Source organism: Scyliorhinus canicula, chromosome 11, assembly GCF_902713615.1.
Source record: "Scyliorhinus canicula chromosome 11, sScyCan1.1, whole genome shotgun sequence".
NCBI classification, from domain to species: Eukaryota; Metazoa; Chordata; class Chondrichthyes; order Carcharhiniformes; family Scyliorhinidae; genus Scyliorhinus; species Scyliorhinus canicula.
Genome location: NC_052156.1, coordinates 36002854 through 36026628, shown reverse-complemented (window position 1 = coordinate 36026628; position 23775 = coordinate 36002854). Strand labels below are relative to the sequence as shown.

Below are 23775 nucleotides of genomic sequence, written 5' to 3'. Positions count from 1 at the left end.
CTCCAGTCCTCATGGAATATCACCTGAAGACAGTGAGGATCCAAAGATTTCTGTCAAGGCGTCAGCAATTTCCTCTCTAGCCTCCTTCAGTATTCTGAGGTAGATCCCATCCAGCACTGGGGACTTAAAATATTTTTCAAGACATCCAACACCTCATCTTTTTGAATCTCAATGTGACCCAGGCTATCTACACACCCTTCTCCAGACACAACATTCACCAATTCCTTCTCTTTGGTGAATACTGATGCAAAGTATTCATTTAGTACCTTGCCCATTTCCTCTGGCTCCACACATAGATTTCCTTGCCTATCCTTCCGTGGGCCAACCCTTTCCCTTGCTACCCTCTTGCGTGTAAAAAGCCTTGGGATTTTCCTTAACCCTATTTGCCAATGACTTTTCGTGACCCCTTCTAGCCCTCCTGACTCCTTGCTTAAGTTCCTTCCTACTTTCCTTATATTCCACACAGGCTTCATCTGTTCCCAGCCTTCTAGCCCTGACAAATGCCTTCTTTTTCTTTTTGCCGAGGCTTACAATATCTCTCGTTATGCAAAGTTCCCGAATTATCCTTCTTCCTCACAGGAATATACCAGTCCTGAATTCCTTTCAACTGACAGTTGAAAGCCTCCCACATGTCAGATGTTGATTTACCCTCGAACATCCTCCCCCAATCTAGGTTCTTCAGTTCCCGCTTAATATTGTTATATTGGCCTTCCCCCAATTTAGCACATTCACCCTAGGACCACTTATCCTTGTCCACCAGCACTTTAAAACTTACTGAATTGTGGTCACTGTTCCTGAAATGCTCCCCTAGTGAAACTTCTACCACCTGGCCAGACTCATTCTCCAATACCAGGTCACGTACAGCCCCTTCCCTAGTTGGACTGTCTACACATTGTTTTAAGAAGCCCTCCCGGATGCTCCTTACAAACTCTGCCCCGTCCAGGCCCCTAGCACTAAGTGAATCCCAGTCAATATTAGGGAAGTTAAAGTCTCCCATCACTACAACCCTGTTGTTTTTACTCATTTTCAATCGTATCTGCTCCTCTATCTCCCGCTGGCTCTTGGGGGGCCTGTAGTAAACCCCCAACATTGTGACTGCACCCTTCTTATTCCTGATCTCTACCCATATAGCCTCGCTGCCCTCTGAGGTGTTCAAAGCAGCTAGATTGACGGGATTGTGCCAGTGATTAGATACTGGGTGCAGCTTCAGGAATTGATAGAAAGGGTCTCAGCAGAAGACATTGAGCCTCTGGGACGTGAGCAGTCATCACAGCATGGTGAGATGAAGCGGGTCTTGAGGAAATTTAGAAGACATATATTCTCGAAAGAGAGGAACTGAAGAGTTTTAAAGGATTTTGCGACTTGTGAACATTGATGTGTGTGTGGGTTACTTAACAGTTCTTGGTGTGTCTACCATTTAATGTGCAGTTTATTCTGGTGTGTTCAACCATAATTTGCATGTTAATTCATGTTTACCTTACATTAATTTCCCAAAGTTATAAAGTATAAGCTAGTGTTGACTGTTTGCTTACTTTTGTGTATTAAAGTTTCTTCTGCTTGTTGAAAACCATACGATATTGTGGCATTATTCTCTTAGTAAGTAACTGGAATGTCAAATTTAATCTACTTTACAATAAAAGTAACTGGCCCTAACCAGATTATTACAAAATTCAGGGGTCTGGACAGGATCATAACAGTCTTGGGAACCCAGAAAAATTGCCTACTAAGGGGAGACGGTGGACTAATAATCCGGAAACCAGGGTTTGACTCCCACCACAGCGGATGCTGAAATTTGAATCCAATACAAATCTGGAATTAAAAGTCGAATGATGACCATGAAACCATTGTCAAGTGATTTCAGTCATAAAAGTCCATCTGGTTTACTAAAGTCCTTTAGGGAAGGCAGTGTGATAACAGACCCTCCGCAATGTGATTAACTCTTAACTGCCCTCTGAAATAGCCTAGCAAACCACTCAGTTCAAGGGCAATTCGGGATGGGCAATAAATGCCAAATATAAAATATATATATTTTACAAAGCCAAAAGGAGCACAAAATGAGCCACTTACAGGTGAGGATTGCATAGAAGTAAGATTGTTACTTCCATTACTGATTCCAAAATGCAAGACGGCCAACTAACATATACCACACAAGATTGGAAAATATTGCATGATTTCAGGAAGTCTGACAAAGCTGAAAGTATTTGCTCTAGTAATTTCTTCCATGTGCATCATTCACCTACCCTTAACTTGTAAGTAAAAGAATCGCAGACCAATGAAGGTAATCTTGCTTTGCAGTTGGACAAAGTAATGATGTGTTAAATATCATTAAATTCATGACTGATTTTTTTTTTGTGTCCTTCAGAATGACTCAGATTTTCTGAACACAATCCATGAAGCCTATCTACAGATCCTTCTAAAGAATGTAGGTAATATCAAATTATGAAGAACAAGCCACTTTGAATTACAGGAGTAACAGGTCTCTACAAACACAAGGAATGCAAATTATTGCTATATTGAGCAACATGATACTGTGAGACTACAGCTTTGTAATATTAATTTTGTCTTGGTTTCTACATTTATATTTGTGATCATCAGTCTTTGTTTACATCTACAAAATGTTACTATATTTCCAGTTTGAATATTGTTAGCACTTCTGTGAAAGTATTTGGTAAAACACAGAGTGTCTCTATAGGTAATAGCATTCTATTTTTGATGCCTTAAAAGGTACTACAGTATATAGTGGATGAGCAATGTGAGTTTCCCCTGTTGATTTTTGATTTCTATAAGAAACATATGTAAAATGACTTGGTTTTACAGAAGTACCTTTCGAATTTGTTCATGTTTAAAAACTTGTCTCAGTTGTTTTGTCACCTTTTTAATATATAAAACGAACATTCTTTGGAGTTTTCTGTTTTAAAATTACAACACGCAGTCGGCAGTGTTTTAAAAGCAACAATATATTATTGCTTGGAAGCAGAGGGAAGTATTTTATTCACTTAATTTTAAACAAATTTTCCAATTAACTAAATTTGGAATGCTATTCAAATTTGTATGGAAATGACAGACTTCTAGTCTTACAAATAAATACATATGATATAAATTACAAGGCAAGTTAATCACTCGGTGTCAATCTGTAGACACAGCTAAATTCCTTTGCAATTTATCACATCCGCTCCTCAACGCTGGCACTAAATGCTTATTTTGCATTACAGATCTAATTATAGCTTTTTTTAAAAAATAGCAATAATGAAATGAGCAAAGTTCAAAATTGCACCATATTCAAAGTTAAAATATACTTGCACATTTTTACATGTTTATTTTGAAATGATTGTGACGGCAGGACAATAACAACATTTTCTTGCCTTGGGCACAAACTTTTCTTTATTTTCATCACTTACTGAATTGTGGCTGCTTTATATGTGTTTGGATATGTCCAAATCAAAAATAAATTTCTCATGATAGCTATGGAAATGTGTAAGTTTGCATGATTTATAACAGCCAAAAAGAACCTTAATTCTCCAAACTTCTAAAGTTTTTTTTAAAAGTAATTTGTCATCACTAATTCTAAAAACAGTTAAATGGCATACGATGTTACAACTTTCGTAGATGTAGCATATAAGTCAACCGTTGAAGCCTCAAAATCCCAACACAAATAGGAGTTGACTTACGTGGGTATGAGTGGTTTCAGTTTTGAAATGCCATCGGCATCCAATGCAATGCCAATATTTTTAAATTTCTATGCATCTTCACAACACAGCCCATGTTACTTGCTTGATCCCTTGTGCTTGTTATAAAGTACTGGTAAGTCAAACATGCACTTGTGGGGTGAAGAATTGAGTCTGACTACTGTGAGTATAGCATGTCATGGCTGTAAAGGGGAGTCATGTTACATGCATATAGAGCGGTGCAGTGGTTAGCACTGCTGCCCCATGGAGCCGAGATCCCAGGTACGATACCGGCCCTGGGTCACTGTACATGTGGAGTTTGCACATTCTCCCCATATTTGCATGGGTTTCACCCTCACAACCCAAAGGTGAGCAGGGTAGGTGGGTTGGCCACTCTAAATTGCCCCTTAATTGGAAAAAAATGAATTGGGTACTCAAAATTTTTTTTTTTAAGTTGCAACCTGATTATATGCAAAGTCATGGGGCGGGATTCTCCGTTAGCCGACGCCAAAATCGGGAAATGCGATTGGGCAGAGAATAGCTCCTGATGCCAAAATCACGGCAAGCGCAGATTTGATGCCAAATCGCAATTCTCCGAAAACGGCATCAATGCATTTCACTCCACACTTACAGTAGGCACTGTTTGCATATCATTAGCAGGTCCGACCTGGTACTCTCCAGGGCCTTCGCGATTCTCCGCCTTCGATGGGCCGAGTTCCCGACGGCGTGGTTCACTTGTGCTTTTAAAAATCGAGAAACCGGCATGGCAGCTGCTGAGGGTGAGCGAGGGGTTATGTAAGGTGTCCAACATCGCCATAGTTTGCTGACAGTTGTGCCGCCGTCCAAGTGGCTTCTGCCAGGGCCGGGGGGGGGGGGGGGGGGGGGGGGGGGGGGGGGGGGGGGTGTAGTGGGGGGTGGGCAGGAAGTGGGCTGTGAGGTCAGGATGTACGGGCACGGAGCATCATTGCCGCAGCCGGCAACGCAGCCATGCAGCGCACACCGCTAACAGCCCACTTTGAACCTGGTGCCACGAGTCGTATAGATGTCACCTCCAGGGCACCCCCCAGGGTGCCTGGTCCCAGCTGACCCATCAGCTGTATGATCGCACTCAAGCACAACCAGTGTCATCTTTTTGGCGAGGATAAGTTTGTGCAGGCATTGATTGTGGGCCCGGCAAATCCCGCACCGTTTTTCATTAGAATTGATTGTGTTCCATGCTAGCCCCTCCACTGTAGCGGAATCGGTCCAGGTGCGGCACCAGTTTTTCTGTCATGAGAGTCCACGGATTCTCAGTTGGCGTCAACATTTAGTCTTAGAAGCGGAGAATCCAGCCCCTGATTTTTAGGTTCGGAAAAATAGTTTGACTTATATGCCACGATTTACGGTTGTTTGAATAAATCAGACCTGCAAATCAAAGTGATTTTCATTATGAAAGCTGATAGGAGCTAACTTTCATTTGTAGTTAAATATCCAATTAGTGACTGTCTATTTGTAGTGGTGTATTTTTGCCAGTGTGTATTACTGTAGAACTCAAATCAATCATTTAACAGAACCTTCAGCTGGAAGAATATTTTAGCTGCGTGTATGTCAGTTGCTCAATAAAGTAAAAACATTTTTATCACATTGGTGTCCCCTTCTTTAGTAAAACAAAATTCAAAGATTTTATCATATTCCTTTTTCTGTATGATGATTATAACTCAAGTTTAAACAGGTATTGGTTGTGATAACTTTCATTGGTATATCAATTAATTAATTGATATGATCCTATTGTTTGCATTAGACTGGCAAATATAACTTTTCCAAATTCAGTTCAAATTTTCCTGAAACAATACGCTTGTTATTTTTTTTTAGTTGACTTTTCTCCTTTCTTAATTTTCATAAGTCCACTCCCTTTCTATGATAACCTTTATTATTGTCATAAATAGGCTTGCATTAACACTCCAATGAAGTTACTATGAAAATCCCCAAGTCGCCACACTCCAGCGCCTGTTCGGGTACACTGAGGGAGAATTCAGAATGTCCAATTCACCTAACAGCACGTCTTTCAGGACTTGTGGGAGGAAACCGGAGCACCCGGAGGAAACCCACACAGACACAAGGAGAACATGCAGACTCCACATGCAGTGACCCAAGTGGGAATCGAACCTGGGACCCTGGTGCTGTGAAGCAACAGGGCTAACCACTATGTTACCGTGCCACCCTTTCTCCTCCCAGCACAGTTTTTCTCCTTTCTCTCCTCTCCCAGCACAATTTCTCATTGAAGAGGAGGCAACATGTTGCCGTTTCCCTGCTGTTGCTGTATTGCAATCAGTCACAATGGAGACCCTGCTCCATATATGGCATGCCCTGTATTCAGCACCTCTCTCCTCCCAACCAAGCTAAGATTAGGAACACACTTGTGGGAATTTGGAAGCATATATACACATTTGAACATTCTATAGCACAACATGCCAGTCCATCCTTAATAATTAACTACTTCACAATATACTTGCGGTTTGTTTTGTATCTGTGGAATGTATGCCATGTTAGTGAATTTCACACCTTATTATGTACCTGTTTTTTTTAACGAAAGCTATCTGTGAATTAGAGTATTTTGAACAAGTTCATCCTTTTGTAACTGCAAGTATATTTTTGTAATAAATAATTTGCATTTTTATAATACCTGCAATAAAACTGCATTGGTTCATGAATTTTTGAAATGAGCAATAAATGATAGTTTAGCTTGAGTGGTCCTGTAAATTCTAACTTCTCATCCCATCCAAGTCCATCTTTTTGTGTCAATACAGATGCATCTGTAGTATTCTCACTCTAGAATCAGGTCAGCACCATATTCGTCAAGTGGAGTGAGGCCACTTCCAGGAGTCAGACGAATCTGTTTGGAATTGACACACACTAAGGAGCTCTGTTACACAGAATAGATATGAATAATGACCAGCAGCATAATTTGTTTCTGCCAGCTTCATTTCATACCATTCTGACACTCTCTTCCTCTTGTGAGTTATAACTGAACTGGACTGCCAGACAGATGTACTGTAATAAGATTATAAAAGTCAACTGCACGGTGAACTTTTTCTTTAATGGACTTGTTTATATATATTTTGCTCCTATATGTATACCACTTTCTTTTTTTTAAATAATTTTTATTGCCATTTTTACAAAATATAAACATCTCAACTCTATTAACAAAACAACCGCGGTAACACCCCAAGAGCAATACCCACTCAACTTCAAAAGCAACTACAAACTAAAGAAAAAAACAAAAGAACACCCAAACAACAACAGGGAAAGAGATAACACCCGCCACATACCGCAAACTCATGTACACAGTTCTCCCTCCCACCGATCCAAACCCCCCCCCCCCCCCCCCCCCCGGGTTGCTGCTGCTGCTGGCCTATTTCCCTACCATTCCGCCAGGAAGTCCAGGAAAGGCTGCCACGCCTAAAGAGCCCTTGTACTGATCCCCTCAGGGCAAATTTCACCTTCTCCAATTTAATGAACCCTGCCATATCATTGATCCAGGCCTCTACCGCTTGGGGACCTCGCATCCTTCCATTGGAGCAAGATCCTCCGCCGGGCTACTAGGGACGCAAAGGCCAGAACACCGACCTCTTTCGCCTCCTTGCACTCCCGGCTCCACTGCAACCCCAAAAATTGCGAGTCCCCAGCCTGGCTTGACCCTGGATCCCACCACCCTCGACACCGTCTTTGCTACCCCCTTCCAAAACTCTCCCAGCGCTGGGCACGCCCAAAACATATGGGCGTGGTTCGCTGGGCTCCCCAAGCACCTAGCACACCTGTCCTCGCCCCCGAAAAACCTACTCATCCTCGTCCCAGTCATGTGGGCCCTATGCAGTACCTTGAACTGTATGAGGCTAAGCCTCGCACAGGAAGAGGAGGAATTTACTCTCTCCAGGGCATCTGCCCACGTCCCCTCCTCAATCTCCTCACCCAGCTCCTCTTCCCATTTACCCTTCAGTTCCTCCACCGAGGCCTCGTCTACCTCCTGCATTACCCGATATATGTCTGAAATCCTCCCTCCTCCAACCCACACCCCCGAGAGCAAACGATCCCGCACCCCTCGTGGGGGCAGCAAGGGGAACCCCTCCACCTGCTGCCTGGCAAACGCCCTCACCTGCATGTACCTAAACATATTCCCCGGGGGGAGCCCAAACTTCCCCTCCAACTCCCCCAAGCTCGCGAAACTCCCCTCCCCAAACAGGTCCCTCAACCTCCTAACCCCTGCCCTGTGCCAGCCCAGAAATCCGCCATCAATGCTCCCTGGGACAAACCGATGGTTCCCCCGTATCGGGGCATCCATCGAGCCCCCCACTTCTCCCCTATGCCGTCTCCATTGCCCCCAAATTTTGAGGGTAGCCACCACCACCGGGCTCGTGGTATACCTCGTTGGAGGGAGCGGCAACGGCGCTGTTACCAGCGCCTCCAGGCTCGTGCCCACACAGGACGCCACCTCCATCCTCTTCCATGCTGCCCCTTCCCCGTCCATTACCCACTTACGCACCATCGCTGTGTTGGCAGCCCAATAGTACCCACAGAGGTTGGGCAACGCCAGCCTCCCCCTATCCCTGCCCCGTTCCAGGAACACCCTTCTCACCCTTGTGCCCACACAAATCCCGTAATACTCCTGTTGACCCTCCTAAAAAAGGCCTTCGGGATAAGGATGGGGAGGCACTGGAACAGGAACAAAAACCTCGGGAGCACCGTCATCTTAACGGACAGCACCCTCCCCGCCAGTGACAGCGGTAACATATACCACCTCTTAAACTCCTCCTCCATCTGCTCCACCAACCTTGTGAGGTTGAGCTTGTGCAGGGTCCCCCAACTCCCAGCCACCTGGACCCCTAGGTACCTGAAGCTCTTCCCTGCCTGCTTCAGTGGGACCCTACCAATCCCCTCCTCTTGATCCCCCGGATGCACCACAAACAACTCACTCTTGCCCAGGTTCAACTTATACCCAGAGAAACCCCCGAATTCATTAAGAATCCTCATCACCTCCGGCATCCCCCCACCGGGTCCGCCACATACAGCAACAGGTCGTCCGCATACAGCGACACTCTATGCTCCTCCTCACCCCGCACCAGGCCCCTCCAGTTCCTTGACTCCCTCAATGCCATGGCCAGGGGCTCAATCGCCAACGCGAAGAGCAAGAGGGACAGGGGGCACCCCTGTCTCGTCCCCCGGTACAGCCGAAAGTCCTCTGACCTCCTCCTATTTGTTGCTACACTCGCCATCGGGGCCTCGTAGAGCAGCCTCACCCACCGGATAAACCCTTCCCCAAACCTCTCCAGCACCTCTCACAAATACTCCCACTCAACCCTATCAAAGGCCTTCTCCGCATCCAATGCCACCACTATCTCCGCCTCCCCTTCCGTGGCCGGCATCATAATGACATTGAGGAGCCTTCGCACGTTCGCATTCAACTGCCTTCCCTTCACAAACCCCGTCTGGTCCTCATGAATGACCTCGGGCACGCAATCCTCTATTCTAGTGGCCAGGATCTTTGCCAGCAGCTTAGCGTCGGGGTTTAGCAGCAAAATCGGCCTATATGACCCGCATTGCAGAGGGTCCTTGTCCCACTTCAGGATCAAGGAAATCAGCGCCCGTGACATAGTTGGGGACAAAGCGTCCCCCTCCCTTGCCTTGTTAAAGGTGCGGACCAACAGGGGGCCCAACAGGTCCAAATACCTTTTATAAAATTCCGCCGGAAACCCATCTGGCCCCGGCGCCTTCCCCGACTGCATGCTCTCTATCCCTTTGACCACCTCCTCCAGCTCGATCGGCGCCCCCAGTCCCTCCACCTGCTCCTCCTCCACCCTCGGGAATCGCAGCTTGTCCAAGAAGCGCCCCATTCCACTCCCCTCCACCGGGGGTTCTGACCGGTACAGTTCCCCATAGAAGTCTCTGAAGACCCCATTAACATCTACTCTCCTCCACACCACCTTCCCAGCCTTATCCGTCACTCCCCCAATCTCCCTGGCCGCGTCCCGCTTTCGGAGCTGGTGTGCCAGCATCCTGCTCGCCTTCTCCCCATACTCATACACCACCCCCTGTGCTTTCCTCCACTGAGCTTCCGCCTTTCTGGTAGTCAATAGGTCGAATCTGGCCTGAAAGCTATGCCTCTCCCCCAGCAATCCCTCCTCTGGAGCCTCCGCATATCTCCTATCCACCCGCACCATCTCCCCTATCAGTCTCTCCCTCTCCCTCTGCTCCCCCCTCTCCCTCTGGGTTCAGATGGAGATCAATTCCCCCCTCATCACTGCCTTCAATGCCTCCCAGACCGTCCTCACTCGGACCTCCCCGTTGTCATTGGCCTCAAGGTACCTCTCGATACACCCCCGAACCCCCTCGGCCACCTCCTCATCTGCCAGCAACCCCACCTCCAAGCGCCAGAGCGGACGTTGGTCCCTCTCTTCACCCAGCCCGAGGTCCACCCAGTGCGGGGCATGATCTGAAATGGCAATGGCGGAGTATTCTACATCCTCCACCCTCGAAACCAACCCCCTACTCAGGACAAAAAAATCAATCCTCGAGTACGCCTTATGTACGTGGGAGAAAAACGAGTATTCCCTGGCCCTTGGCCTCGCAAACCTCCAGGGATCCACCCCCCCCCCCCCCCCCCCCCCCCAAAAATCTGGTCCATAAATCCCCTCAACACCTTAGCCGCCACCGGCCTCCTACCCGTCCGGGACTTGGATCGATCCAATGGGGGATCCAGTACCGTGTTGAAGTCCCCCCCCCCCCCCCCCCCCCCCCCCCCATGATCAGGCCTCCCACCTCCAGGTCCGGAATGCGGCCCAACATACGCCGCATAAACCCCGCATCATCCCAATTTGGAGCGTAAACATTCACCAACACCACCCGCTCCCCCTGCAGCTTACCACTCACCATCACATATCTCCCGCCACTGTCAGCCACCACATTTAACGCCTCAAACGACACCTTCTTCCCCACCAGGATCGCCACCCCCCTACTCTTCTCATCCAGCCCTGAGTGAAATACTTGGCCCACCCATCCCTTCCTCAGCCGAACTTGGTCCACCACTCTCAGGTGTGTCTCCTGGAGCATGGCCACATCCGCCTTCAGGTGCGCAAATACCCGGGCCCGTTTGACCGGCCCATTCAGCCCCCTCACATTCCAGGTTATCAGCCGGATTGGAGGGCTCCCTGCCCCCCTTTCCTGCCGAATAGCCACACCCCATCCCTTGCCCACCACCGGCCAGCGTCCCCCGCTGTGCCAGTTTCCCACGGCGGCAACTCTCTCTCTCCTCTCTTCCTCCCCCCCCCCCCCCCCCCCCCCCCCCCATCTCCTGCCATCTTTTATGGAACGCCTCGTGCATCTCCACCTTCCCCGCATCGGCCACGGCCTCATCCTCCTGCTGCAGCTCCCGGATAGCAGCCCCCTGGGCTGTCTGGGTCTCCATCAGCTCCCTGTTGGTTACCTTCAGCGACTCCAGCAGCTCCAACTTAAGCTCCTGGAAGCAGGACAGCAGAGTCACCTGCTGCTCCTGAGCCCACTGCCTCAGCTTCTCAAGGCCTCCGCCGGCCGCCATTTTGTCTTCCTTCCCCCGCTTTTTCAGGGGTGCTTTCTCCGTTTTTCTCCTTACCCCACTCCTGGTCCGGACCATAGGACCGTAGGGGTCGATTCCTGTCCTCTTCCCACGTCGGGATTTGCCGACACAGCTCCGTTGGGGGCCCTGAAAAGAGCCTCAAAGTCCGTTTTCAGCGGGAGCTGCCGAATGTGCGGCTTAGCTCCGCATTGCCGCCACCGGAAGTCCTCTATGTATACCACTTTCAAATAAGCTAATTGAAAAATGAAAATCGCTTATTGTCACGAGTAGGCTTAAATTAAGTTACTGTGAAAAGCCCCTAGTCGCCACATTCCGGCGCCTGTCCAGGGAGGCTGGTACGGGAATCAAACCGTGCTGCTGGCCTGCTTGGTCTGCTTTGAAAGCCAGCGATTTAGCCTTGTGAGCTAAACCAGGGAGAACACTATATTTCTGTTTTGTCACACAGATGAGGTGTCATGAGCTTTACTCTGCCCAGTGTGTTAGTAATTCTTGTTGCACTCTGGAATCTCTTATTTTCATGAGTTAAAACCGAAAGGAAAGCATGACTTGAGATATATACTACTTTTATGCTGTAGTTTTAGTATGGTGCACTGACTCAATGTCCCAAAATACCAGGTGTGAGAATAATACATTCATCACAGTCTAAAAGGAGCTGGTGCAAAGCAGTACCAGGAAGGTGGGTTTTTGCTTTACACAGTAGTGTCTGGTGTCGTGTTAGTCACATTTTAGTGATTAAAAAGAGCTGACTATCTAATTCCCTTGTGTTTAAGTATGCATGCATAGAGGTCTGACTTTCCCAATTGAATAGTAATACAAACAGTGAAAATATGGTTTTCCACATGGATAACTGGAAACAGAGCTGATATTTTATGTCTTGCCTTGCGGAATAAAATTGATCCAAGCCCGAGTGCTCTTTGCTAAGAAATTATCTTTTCTTCATGCTTCAAGTGAATTCACGCGGAATCTGAATTTGACAAATTTGGGGTGTGGGAAGATGACCAAACGAGGAGAGTGATTTTGTTGCCATGTTACGTATGCCATGGAGCAATGTCCTCTCCAAATGGTAAAATTGGAAGAAATTCTTCCTCTCAAAATATTTTCTCCGAATTTGTGTGACAGTGTCATAATAAATTGCTAGTTCATAAACCTTGCAGTGTCATTCAGTAAGTTGGGATTTAATTGTTTCTTATCAAATGCTTGATTTGTTCGAAAGGGAAAAGTGACTGTGGGAACTTTGGAGTGATTAAACTCGATAAATTTAAATCACCTACTGGTTAAGTTATAGATTTGATGCGTGACTAACTAACGACTACAGAAGCTTTCGGGTTTGATTCCTGGAATTGGCGAGAAATTGATATTAGCTCGAAATATGTGTGCAGATACCACAATTGTCCTCTGCTGCTCTGGACTAAGGAAAGAAATATCAGATTGGATTCCCACTCCTAATAACTACCAGTGATTCTTGCTCAAACTTGCATATGTGAGGATAGCAATGGACTTCGATGGGATGCCCCTGATTTAATAACCTGACCATGCAACGTAACTGAAGAGTGATTGGCATTTTCAGAATTGCAAGTTTATGCATTTAGCTTAGGTGGAACGGAAATTGATAAGTCATACCCAATTTTTTATTAACACAAACTACCCGAGTTAGGAAAAATAGTCTTTTTTCACTAACCCCTTTTTAATTTAAAGTTGCCATCGTCCCAGATGACAATAGGCTGCTTTCCCTTTTTGAGGGAGAAAGCTGAGGAATACCACACCTCAGACGGTTCTCCATGAATAACCTCAGCCAATACAGGAATTGAACCCGTGCCGCTGGCCTCACTCTGCATCACGTCCAGCCAACTGCAGGTAAACTTCAACCAGCACCCAATTTATGCTTCCTGAAAATGCATATTTCTTCTCCTCAAATGCTTATAGCAGAAGATGCCTGCGACACTCTCCGCTTGATATTAATTTTCAGAAAGCAAAACTCAATTTTCAAAATGAATTTTACTCAACAATTTTACTTGGTTGCTTTCATGGAATTCCTGATAAGGGTGTGCAGCTCATTTATTTCTGGATTCTTCCAGTAAACCAAAACTCTGAAAAATGCAATCTGTTGTACCTTTATAGGTGTTCCAATGAATTGTGTCATTTAATGATGTGTTATGGGTTATTGCCTTCAATTCTCAATCTAACCAATGCCATTAGACAAGCGGGAAATATCAATAGTCAAGTCTGTTGAAGGAATATGTGCATGTATTTCCTTGTACCAGTAATATAATCCTTGCAGGGCATTGAAACAACTGCTTGTCCTCTCATCTGAGGAAAGGTGCATGGCATGTGGAAGGCTTGAAAATTATTTTTTCTCTCAGTGGTGAGAAATATTTAAGTATTTGGATGTATCTAATTGTTTTGGAACTGGTCAGATCAACAGCATTGGTAGAGAGAGAAATAGAGTTGGGATGATAACCTTTCATCAGAATATTTTTGTTCTGTTTTTATTTCAAATTTCCAACACCTACTGTATTTTTTCTTTTTGAAAATTGGGTTCCCTAGCTATCTGAGTATACAGAACTCTTAGCATTTAACAGGATATGTAGCCTTTTAAAAAGCACAACACAGGCCAGAATCACTTGCTTTTCTTTGTTAGCTTTGCCCCTTCCAGCAGCCACATGATAAATTTGTGTAAATGATTTTGTAATGTTCTGTTGTTGGGTTCTTTTACACAAACTTACCAACCACACACCGATGAATGCGATAACAAATACTCTAGCTTTGACAAAGGGTCATCTCAACTCGAAACGTTAGCTCTCCCTACAGATGCTACCAGACCTGCTGAGATTTTCCAGCATTTTTTCTTTGGTTTCAGATTCCAACAACACAGTAATTTGCTTTTAACAAATACTTTGGGTTCTTTTTGTTGAAGACTCACAATACTATATACAAATTCCAGGAGACCTCTTACATGCACATCTTACTGAGAAATCGACACAACTCTTACTACAGTGTCATGTACTGCATGATTAAGCATACATGCTGATATTCCATCAAAACAGTATCATAACATCCCACTTTATCCTCAAGTAGAAGAGTACATAGACTCATAGAACTCTTAGAATTTACAGAGCAGAAGGAGGCCATAATAAGCATATAAGTACACAGAATTGCTGTGAACATTATTTACGTAAACGTTGGACATCCATCCAACATTTAAGTTTCTCAAACATATAGGTGGTTTACTAATATGCCCAACCAGTAATAGTAAAACTGAGATCTAGAATCATTACTTTGTCGGTGTAGATGTATAAGTATCCTGCACATTAGTACTATGTTGGTTATCTTCACAGAGGTCTTTTACTGATTTACTCTCAGACCTCACATGCGATAGTGTTCTTGACACCATGGGAACATTGGATAAAATACAGTTGGACAATGTGTTTAGCTGACATCTGTTCATCCTTTTATGAACCCTGCTGATGTTCAGTGCAAGGGCCTCAAATCCCAGAAGGGAAACTTGGAATACCGGTTCTTAACATTTTTATAATTTGGAACAAAATGTGAGAAAACCGATTACAGGTGAAGAAAAGGGCCAATCTTATTTAAATAATTCAAATAACAATGTTAATTAAACATTAAACAAGAAAGGCAACAATAAAGAACGGCATTTGCGATTAACTATAATATTGGTTACCCAGACAATTTATCTACTTTCATAAACTCCAAGAATACACCGTCCCCATAACAACATCCCATAGGTTTTAAGACGATGAGCCAAATAATTACCACACAGGACCTGTAGCTTTCTTTTGGGAACCTTCTAGTTTAGAGGAGAACGTATGTGGCAGAATTTGCCGTACTGGAGTCTTGCGTGCTTCCTTCAGCAGAGAATCTGGACTGGTGCCTATCGGCAAAGTGCAGGTCACAGTCCTTTGACATGCAAATATATGCAGCGTAGCATGTGCATATGATTCCCATCGCACTCTGGTTCAGGCCGCCATTTGAAACGGGCGCCTGTTCCCAAAGTCCAGCAGCAGGCCCCCCTCTTCCCCTTCCCATAGCGCAAATGTTGACCCCCCCACCCAAACCTGCTATCAAGGAGGGGTTATCCGCCCGCCCCCCATCCCCCTCCCAACCATGGGAATAATGGGTCACCCCCACACCATACACTCATGAGGGTGACCCCACCCCCTTCAGCCACCATCTTCAGCCCCTGACCTGGTATTGCCAACAGTGCACTGCCCACTGGCATTGATGCCCGAGCCTGGTGTGAAGGACCCTGGGGGGTGGGGGGGGGGGGGGGGGGGGGGAGAGGGGGTGCGTACTACCATGAACAATCAGCCAGCAGGCGTTCATTAATAATGTTTACAAATGAACAATAGCCATTAGGGCAAGGTACCAGAGGGTGTACAACATTCATTAAAATCTGCTCAAATTATATCGTCAGAATAAATGGCTGGAGAATGGTGAATAGGTGTAAAAAAGAGGGAAAGCATTTTTTACAAAAAATAAAATTTCAGAGTTCAAGATCAGTGAATCCTACTTGCTTTCAGTAGTCCTGCTGAATACCAAGTTCACAAATTTTCAAACTGCCTGCAACAAAAATGAATTGGGGCTTTAAGTGTTTGAACATACTTTGAAAATGTATATGTAGGAAATCCAATTGGGCAACAAAACTGTGAAATGGCTTTGTAACTACAAACAAATCAGAAGAAACTGAGAAAACAAGTAGCAAAGAAAACAATAGGGAAACTGAAATAAGTCACATTGAAAGGTGAAGTTTTACATATAAAAAGGATGTATCAGCAATTATGTCAGCAACATAAATCAGCAATCACAAATTTACCCAAGCAGTTAACACAATTGGTTTTCAGTTGAATTATTCGTTGTAATAACTTAGGCTGCTGTAAAACTCCACAATACATTGTCAATGTTCATTTATTTTTTTTCCACCCTGAAGCGATGATATTAACTTTTTAAAGAATAGTATATATTAATAGTACTTTTTTCATTTATATGTTGTGAGGGAATCTGTGTTTTTAAAGATTGTATTTTTTGAGACAGACCCGAACCGAAAACAGAAACTAGAAACAAAAACAGAAAAAGTAAACTGACCCTCCCAGTTTTGAAGGAAGAAAAACAAATTAAAATGGGGAAACCAAAACTTCTGGGAAGACTGGACCTGCTTGAACATATGAACTTCCGAATTAAGAGCAGGAGTAGGCCACTCACCATTCAATAAGAACATGGCTGATCTTATTGTAATCACCTGCCTACCCCCAATAACCTTTCACCCTTTGTTTATCAAGAATCTATCCACCTCTGCCTTTAAAATATTCAAATATTCTGCTTCCACTGCCTTTTGAGGGAGTTCCAAAGACTCCCTACTCTCAAGAGAGTAAAACTCATCTCTATCTTAAATGGCTGACTGCTTATTTTTAAACAATGACTCCTAGTTCTAAATTCTCCCACATGAGGAAACATCTCTCCACATTCACCCTGTCAACACCCCTCAGAATCTTAAAGGTTTTAGTCAAGTTGCCTCTTACGCTTCTAAACTGCAGTAGATACAAGCCTTGCCTGTCCAACCTTTCCTCATAAGACAACCCATCCATCCCTGGTATTTGTCCAGCAAACCTTCTCTGAACTGCTTCCAATGCATTTACATCCTTTACAGTATTCCAAATGTGGTCTCACAAATTCCCTATCTGACTGAAGCATAACCTTCCTACTTTTGTATTAAATTCCCCTTGCATTAAATGATAACATTCCAATGATTTGCTGTACCTGAATACTAACCTGTACTGGGATTGCATCTCAGAGCTCTGTAATCTTAACCTATCTATTTCCCTTTGTAGCCTCCTTGTGTCCTCTTCACTTCTTACTTTCCGATCTATCTATCTATGTACAATGGTTAACAGTATTCCAACATTTTCATCCACCCTACATAACCCCAAAAGAAACACAAACAATGCCCTCCCTCCCCGCCCCCTATCATCTGATAGAGACCAGTTCTCGGAAAAAGAAAACAAAATGGCTGCCATTTGAAGTAGAACCTTTCAGCCGACCCTCTCATTTGGTACTTGATTTTTTTCTGAGTGTAAAAATTCCATCAGGTCACCGAGCCAGCTGCTGAAGTGGGCAGGGTTGAGGACCTCCAGCCAAACAAGATTCGCTCACGGGCTATCAAGGAAGCAAAGTCAAGGTATCTGCCTGTGCCCCTGTCTGTAACTCCGGCAAGTTTGAGATCCCAAAAATAACCACCAAAGGGCGTGGCTCCAGGTCGACCCCATGGGTGCGGAAGAAGGAGACCCAAAGGCTCACAAGCCCAGGAAAGGACCAGAACATGCGTGTGTGATGGGCAGGTTCCCCAGAGCTCTGCTTGCACCTATCCCCTACGTCTGCAAAAAAAAAACACTCATTCAGGCCCTGGTCAAATGCACCCTAAAAACCACCTTGAATTGTATCAGGCTGAGCCTATTGCAGGAAGAGGTAAAGTTTTTTAAAAAAAATTTTAGAGAACCCAATTCATTTTTCTAATTAAGGGGCAATTTAGCCTGGTCAATCTACCTAGCTTGCACATCTTTGGTTTGTGGGGGCGAAACTCACACAAACACAGGGAGAATGTGCAAACTCCACATGGACAGTGACCCAGAGCCAGGATCGAAACTGGGACATAGGCGCCATGAAGCATCAGGGCTAACCCACTGCGCCACCGTGGAAGAGGTAAAGTTGACTCTATACAGAGCGTCACTCCACTCCTTATCCTCATGTTCCTGGCCCAATTCCTCCTCCCCATTTTCTTTTAATTTTGTCCAATAGGATCTGATCTGTCAACATCAGCCGACAGTAGATCTTCGACACCGCTCCCAGGCTGCCGAAAGAACATCAATGAGGGAGGGGGGTGGGGGAACCAAAGGGAAGGAAGCAATCTCCTCACGCCTGAAGTTTCATACCTGGTAACATTGAAACTGGTTAGCTCTTGAGGGCTTGCCCTGCTCCAGCCACTCCTCAAAACTCAGGAACTTACCATCAACAAACAGATCCCCAAACCTTCCTGTATTGGCAGTATAACTAATAAAAGCTTTCTGCTAGTCAATGAAAATTTAAAAAATTTGAAACTGTCTTTAACTTTTTTTAGTTAACCATGGGTGGTGGTTCCTCTCATTCCAACGCATCTGTTCTGTGAATTCTGAAGTATCCCTTTAAATGTCTCCCACTGCATTTCTATTGACCTACCCTTTCATCTCATTTGCGACTTAACTTTAACTCACTCTTCTTTCATACCCTCATAATTGTCCTTATTCAAGTGTAAAAGACTAGTCTTGGACCCACTCCTCTCTCCCTCAAAACTGAATGTAAAATTTAAATCTTATTATGGTTGCTTCTGCTTAAACATGCCTTCACTATGTGGTTATTTTTTTAAAATATATTTTTATTGAGAAATTTATAATTTTCACTGAGGTTATTAATTAATTCTGTCTCGTTGTACAATAGCAAGTTAAAATAGATAAAAGAACAGGGATCATTCTAAATGGGTAGTAGCCTTTGATGAGTCCAGTCATGCAGAACAGGCAAGCTGAAGAAGGCAAAGTCCAAGTCCTGAAGTGAAGAATTAGTTGCTGCACCTATTTCTCTTACTTGAAGATAATATTGGTAGATCTACTATGTCATCCAGACTTAGTTAGAATCAAAGAATTCCTACAATGCAGAAGGAGACCATTCAGCCCATTGAGTCTGCACAGACATGGGGAGAAAGTGCAAACTCTACACAGTAAGTCATCCAAGGCCGGAATTGAACCCGGATACCTGGCACTTGGCTTTGAACCTCGTGGTGGTATCAGATAGATACCTGGCGACTCTAGAGCAAAGGTTATTAAAACAGAGCAATTAAGAAAAGCACAACGAGCAACATTTATTGGTGACTCTGGTGGGACTCGACTTAGAAGTGCCCCCCCCCCCCCGCCCCCGCCCCCGCCCTCCCGCTCCACTCCGAGAGAACCCAAAAATTTGAATTAGAATCCAATTGGGAACAGAAATAACCACATGTGAACATAGAACAGTACAGCACAGAACAGGCCCTTCGGCCCTCAATGTTGTGCCGAGCCATGATCACCCTACTCAAACCCACATATCCACCCTATACCCGTAACCCAACAACCCCCCCCCTTAACCTTACATTTATTAGGACACTACGGGCAATTTAGCATGGCCAATCCACCTAACCCGCACATCTTTGGACTGTGGGAGGAAACCGGAGCACCCGGAGGAAACCCACGCACACAGGGGGAGGACGTGCAGACTCCACACAGACAGTGACCCAGCCGGGAATCGAACCTGGGACCCTGGAGCTGTAAGCATTTATGCTAACCACCATGCTACCCTGCAGAACTGTTCAAACAGTTCTGATCAATCCTCCAGAATTCGGAAGTGTGTTAATGCATGCGTACTAACAGGGATATAAGCTAAACCTGATAGATTTTGTTGCGAAAAACTGTCGGGAGTTTGTAATCCGGAAATTAGCGAAAGCCGTACCCGTGTTTGCAGCCCCGCTTTATTACCCCTTGTTCCAAATTTAAAGAGAACTCAGATAGGAAAAATGGCAATGAAGGCAATGGAACGCCTTATGAACCCGCAGGAATTTGTGGTCGCAGCGACCAGTACGATAGGACAGTGTCCCGTTTGGGAAGAAGAGATCAGAAAGTACCTCAAAGGGAAGGGATGGCCCCTTTGGAGTGAATTTTGTGCAAATGAGGAAACAGGTCCCGGGAGTATAGGACATACTTGGTGGGAGAACCTGACCGAAATCCATAAGAAGAGCTTAGGGAAAGCTCGCAAGCCGATGGCAATCGTGTCCTGTCTGGCACAATTGTGAGGCACAGAGGAGGTCGTTCGGACGCTCCGCAAAGAGATAGATGAGAGGAATAAAATGAGTAGAGTCGATGTTAGTGAGATAGAGAAGGAGAATATAGAATTAAAAGCGAAGTTGGCGGTGAAAGACAGAGAGGTGGATGATGCCAGTCTTGTCTTGTGCACCTGAGCAGCTTCCAGACCCAATATGACAAGGCCTACCAGGACACACAAGGTGCAGTCCTGGTGAGAGAAGAAACAGAACAACAGGTAGAGGCATTGCAGAAGCAGTGCAGCAATTTAAAAGCAGCATTATGAGCACTCCATGCTTCCACCACGGAGCAGGGACAAAGCTCAGTAGATCATGCAAAGTGCCGGAAGCAGATTGCAGAACTGCAATCTCTGCTTTCAGTCCAAAACGGATTCCAAAGCACATTTGGATTCCAATCAAAACGGCCCCGATTGGCAAGAATTAAATGAGACAGCGCATAGGTATGTGCATGGAACATGTGCGCAAGAAAAGCCCCAGAAGAGAAGAGCACCCCAACCCCCCACAGAGCAGATAGATCACACCCCCATGAATCCAGTTACTACCCACCGCAGAGCAGCACCAGAAGGAGACACAGATTTCCTTTACACAACCCCCTTAACAGTGACCCAATTACGGGACGCATGCGAAAAGATCACACCGTTCCTCCCCACCTCAGACCCCCACCAATTCTTTGCTAAAGTTAAGCAGCAGGCGACCATGTACGGCCTGGATGAACGAGAGCAAGTGAAGCTCACAGTTTTGAGCCTAGACCCTTCCGTTGTAGCAGCCCTTCCCGACCCACAGAATGTAGGAGGAGGCACCCTAGCAGAGATGCACACGGCGATCTTAGACGCTATCGGTTACAATTGAGGTGACCCCGTAGAAGGCCTGAAAAGATGCAGGCAGAAGAAAACCGAACACTGTTTGCTGGATGCCTGTGGATCCATTTCACGGCAGTATTCGGAGGCTTAGCCCGCGCCCATTTGACCCCAGAAAACATGGCCAAGTGGACCCGAATCCTGATCTCCCATGCCACAGAGGCAGGACAGAGAGCTTGTGCGAATTATGACCCCTCAGATGACGCCCACAACAAAAAATGGGTTTTAAAAAGGTTGTCCCGCGCTTGGGAGCAATCTGTACACAATAAACCCGTGTTTAGGAAACCCGAAGAAGAGCAGGCAGAGGCAGATATACACGCAGTAAAGACGCACCAAAATCCCGCATGGGTAAATGAAGGTAGAAACAGCCCCCCACAGAAATCTCAGGAATGTTATAACTGTGGTCAATTAGGACACATTGCACGAGAGTGCAATGCCCCACAAAAGCCACAGAGAGCCCAACAGACAGGCACTCTAAATAGGAATAGGACGGAGCCTATTCATAGTGTAAGCGCCCGTTCAGACCAGACAGACATGAACGGCACTGACTGACGGTGTTCGGGCTCCACAACTTGGGTCTGCGACACCCTTTGGGAAAGGTCCGGCCGACCGGTCGTTGCAGCAAGAGTACGGGGCCAGCCCGTTGAATTTCTTTGGGACACAGGAGGGTCCCGCACCACAATTAATTCCTCCACCATGTTCCAAAAAGACACGTGGCCCACTACAGACACCATCACCCTCAGCGGCTTCACAGGCCACTCACAGCAGGGACACATCACAGCCCCTGTATCCATTCAGATTGGCAACATTACAACCAAACACCCCATAGTTTTAGTCGATCTGCCCCACACAGCAGAACACATTTTGGGAATTGATTTCATGAGCTCCCACAACCTCTCATTCGATCCAGTAAACAAATGTGTCTGGAAAATGGTAAAGACAGCAAGAGCCCCCACAAGGCTCGCAGTAGGAGATTATGCTAATAGGATCAGCGCAGTCGGCCAATACTGGTTTGACCCAAGCACAATTAGCACAGTCAAGCAGGTTAGGGCAGTTCTGCTAAAAAAACAGAGCAGCATTTTCACATCATAAACACGACTGTGGCAGGATGGCTGGCTCGGTTCAGATTACAGGACCTGACCCTAGTCCCCAGAAGCAATACGGATTTCCCCAAGAGGCAGAGGGAGAAATATCCAAAGTGATTGATAGCTTATTAGAACAGGACATACTAAGATCAGTAGCCTCCACTAATAATGCCTCGATTTGGCCAGTATTAAAACCCGATGGATCATGGCGACTGACCATCGATTACCGGGAACTCAACAAAGTCACCCCAGCAGCCCCCACTGTAGCCACAAGTCCCGAGACCATGCTCAAACAGGGACTCCATTCATGATATTTTACGGTTTTGGACATCAGTAACGGATTCTGGTCCATTCCATTGGCTAAAGCGTGCCAGTATAAATTTGCGTTCACTTTCAAAGGTCAGCAATATACATGGACATGCCTCCCACAAGGATTCCACAACTCCCCCTCCATTTTCCACCGACAGCTGGGAAATGGTTTATCTAAATTTTCTCGCCCCAAATGTCTGGTCCAGTACGTAGATGAACTGTTACTGCAGACAGACACAAAGGCAGAGCACATCTCGCTTCTGTCAGAACTCCTGGGACTCCTGCAGCAGATTGGGTGTAAAGTTAACCCCAAGAAGGCCCAAATTTTAGGAGACAAAGTGGTATATTTAGGTACAAGTATCACGCACGGTAAACGCGAGATCGAGCACAAAAGGATTGACTCAATTGTCAAATTGCCCCTTCCCCAGAATGTAACAGCCCTCCAGTCATTTTTAGGACTGGTTGGCTACTGCCGAAACCACATAGACAGTTTCGCCACCAAAGCAGCGCCCCTCTCCGACCTCCTAAAGAAGAAAGCTCCTTGGGAATGGCTTCCGCAGCATATGGAGGCTGTGGATGCTGTTTTTAAAAAAATAATTTTTATTCAAGTTTTTCAATAACAAATTTCCACACCAACACAAGAAAAGAATTCACCTCCCCAAAATAAATAATAACAAAAAACCAACATCAATACAAGAAAGAAGAAAATAACAACATAGCAAACCCACCGCCGCAAAAACAAACCCCCAAACCGCTCCCCCCCCCCGCACCCAAGTTGCTGCTGAGACCGACCGCTCTCTACCCCTTCGCCAAGAAATCAAGAAAGGGCTGCCACTGCCGAATGAACCCCTGTACCAACCCCCTCAGGGCAAACTTCATCCTCTCCAACTTGATGAACCCAGCCATGTCGTTGATCCAGGCCTCCGAACTCAGGGGCCGCGTATCCCTCCACTGTAACAGAATCCTGCGCCGGGCTACTAAAGATGCAAAGGCCAGAATGCCGGCCTCTCTCACCTCCTGCACTCCCGGCTCCGAAGCTACCCCAAAGATCGCGAGCTCCCAGCCCGGCCTGACCCTAGACCCGACCACTTCCGACAAAATCCCCGCCATCCCCTTCCAAAACCTCTCCAAGGCCGGACAAGCCCAGAACATATGGGTGTGGTTTGCCGGGCCTCCCGAACACCTCCTGCACCTGTCTTCCCCTCCGAAGAACCGGCTCATCCTTGCCCCTGTCATGTGAGCCCTATGCAGCACCTTCAGCTGAATTAGGCTGAGCCGTGCGCATGAGGAGGAGGAATTCACCCTCTCCAGGGCGTCCGACCACGTTCCATCTTCAATCTCTTCCCCTAGCTCTTCCTCCCACTTCGCTTTGAGCTCTTCTACTGAG

At 45.9% G+C, this 23775-nt stretch overlaps 1 protein-coding gene across 1 annotated transcript in view; it reads left to right on the top strand.

The window, feature by feature from the left end:
- Positions 1-3741, top strand: part of dcp1a (decapping mRNA 1A) — a 117034-nt gene extending 113293 nt beyond the window's left edge. Inside the window, 1 exon segment of the mRNA XM_038812767.1 lies at positions 2363-3741. Coding sequence (XP_038668695.1) covers positions 2363-2443 — 81 coding nt within the window. The 3' untranslated portion in view covers positions 2444-3741.
- The last annotated feature ends 20034 nt before the right edge of the window (positions 3742-23775 follow it).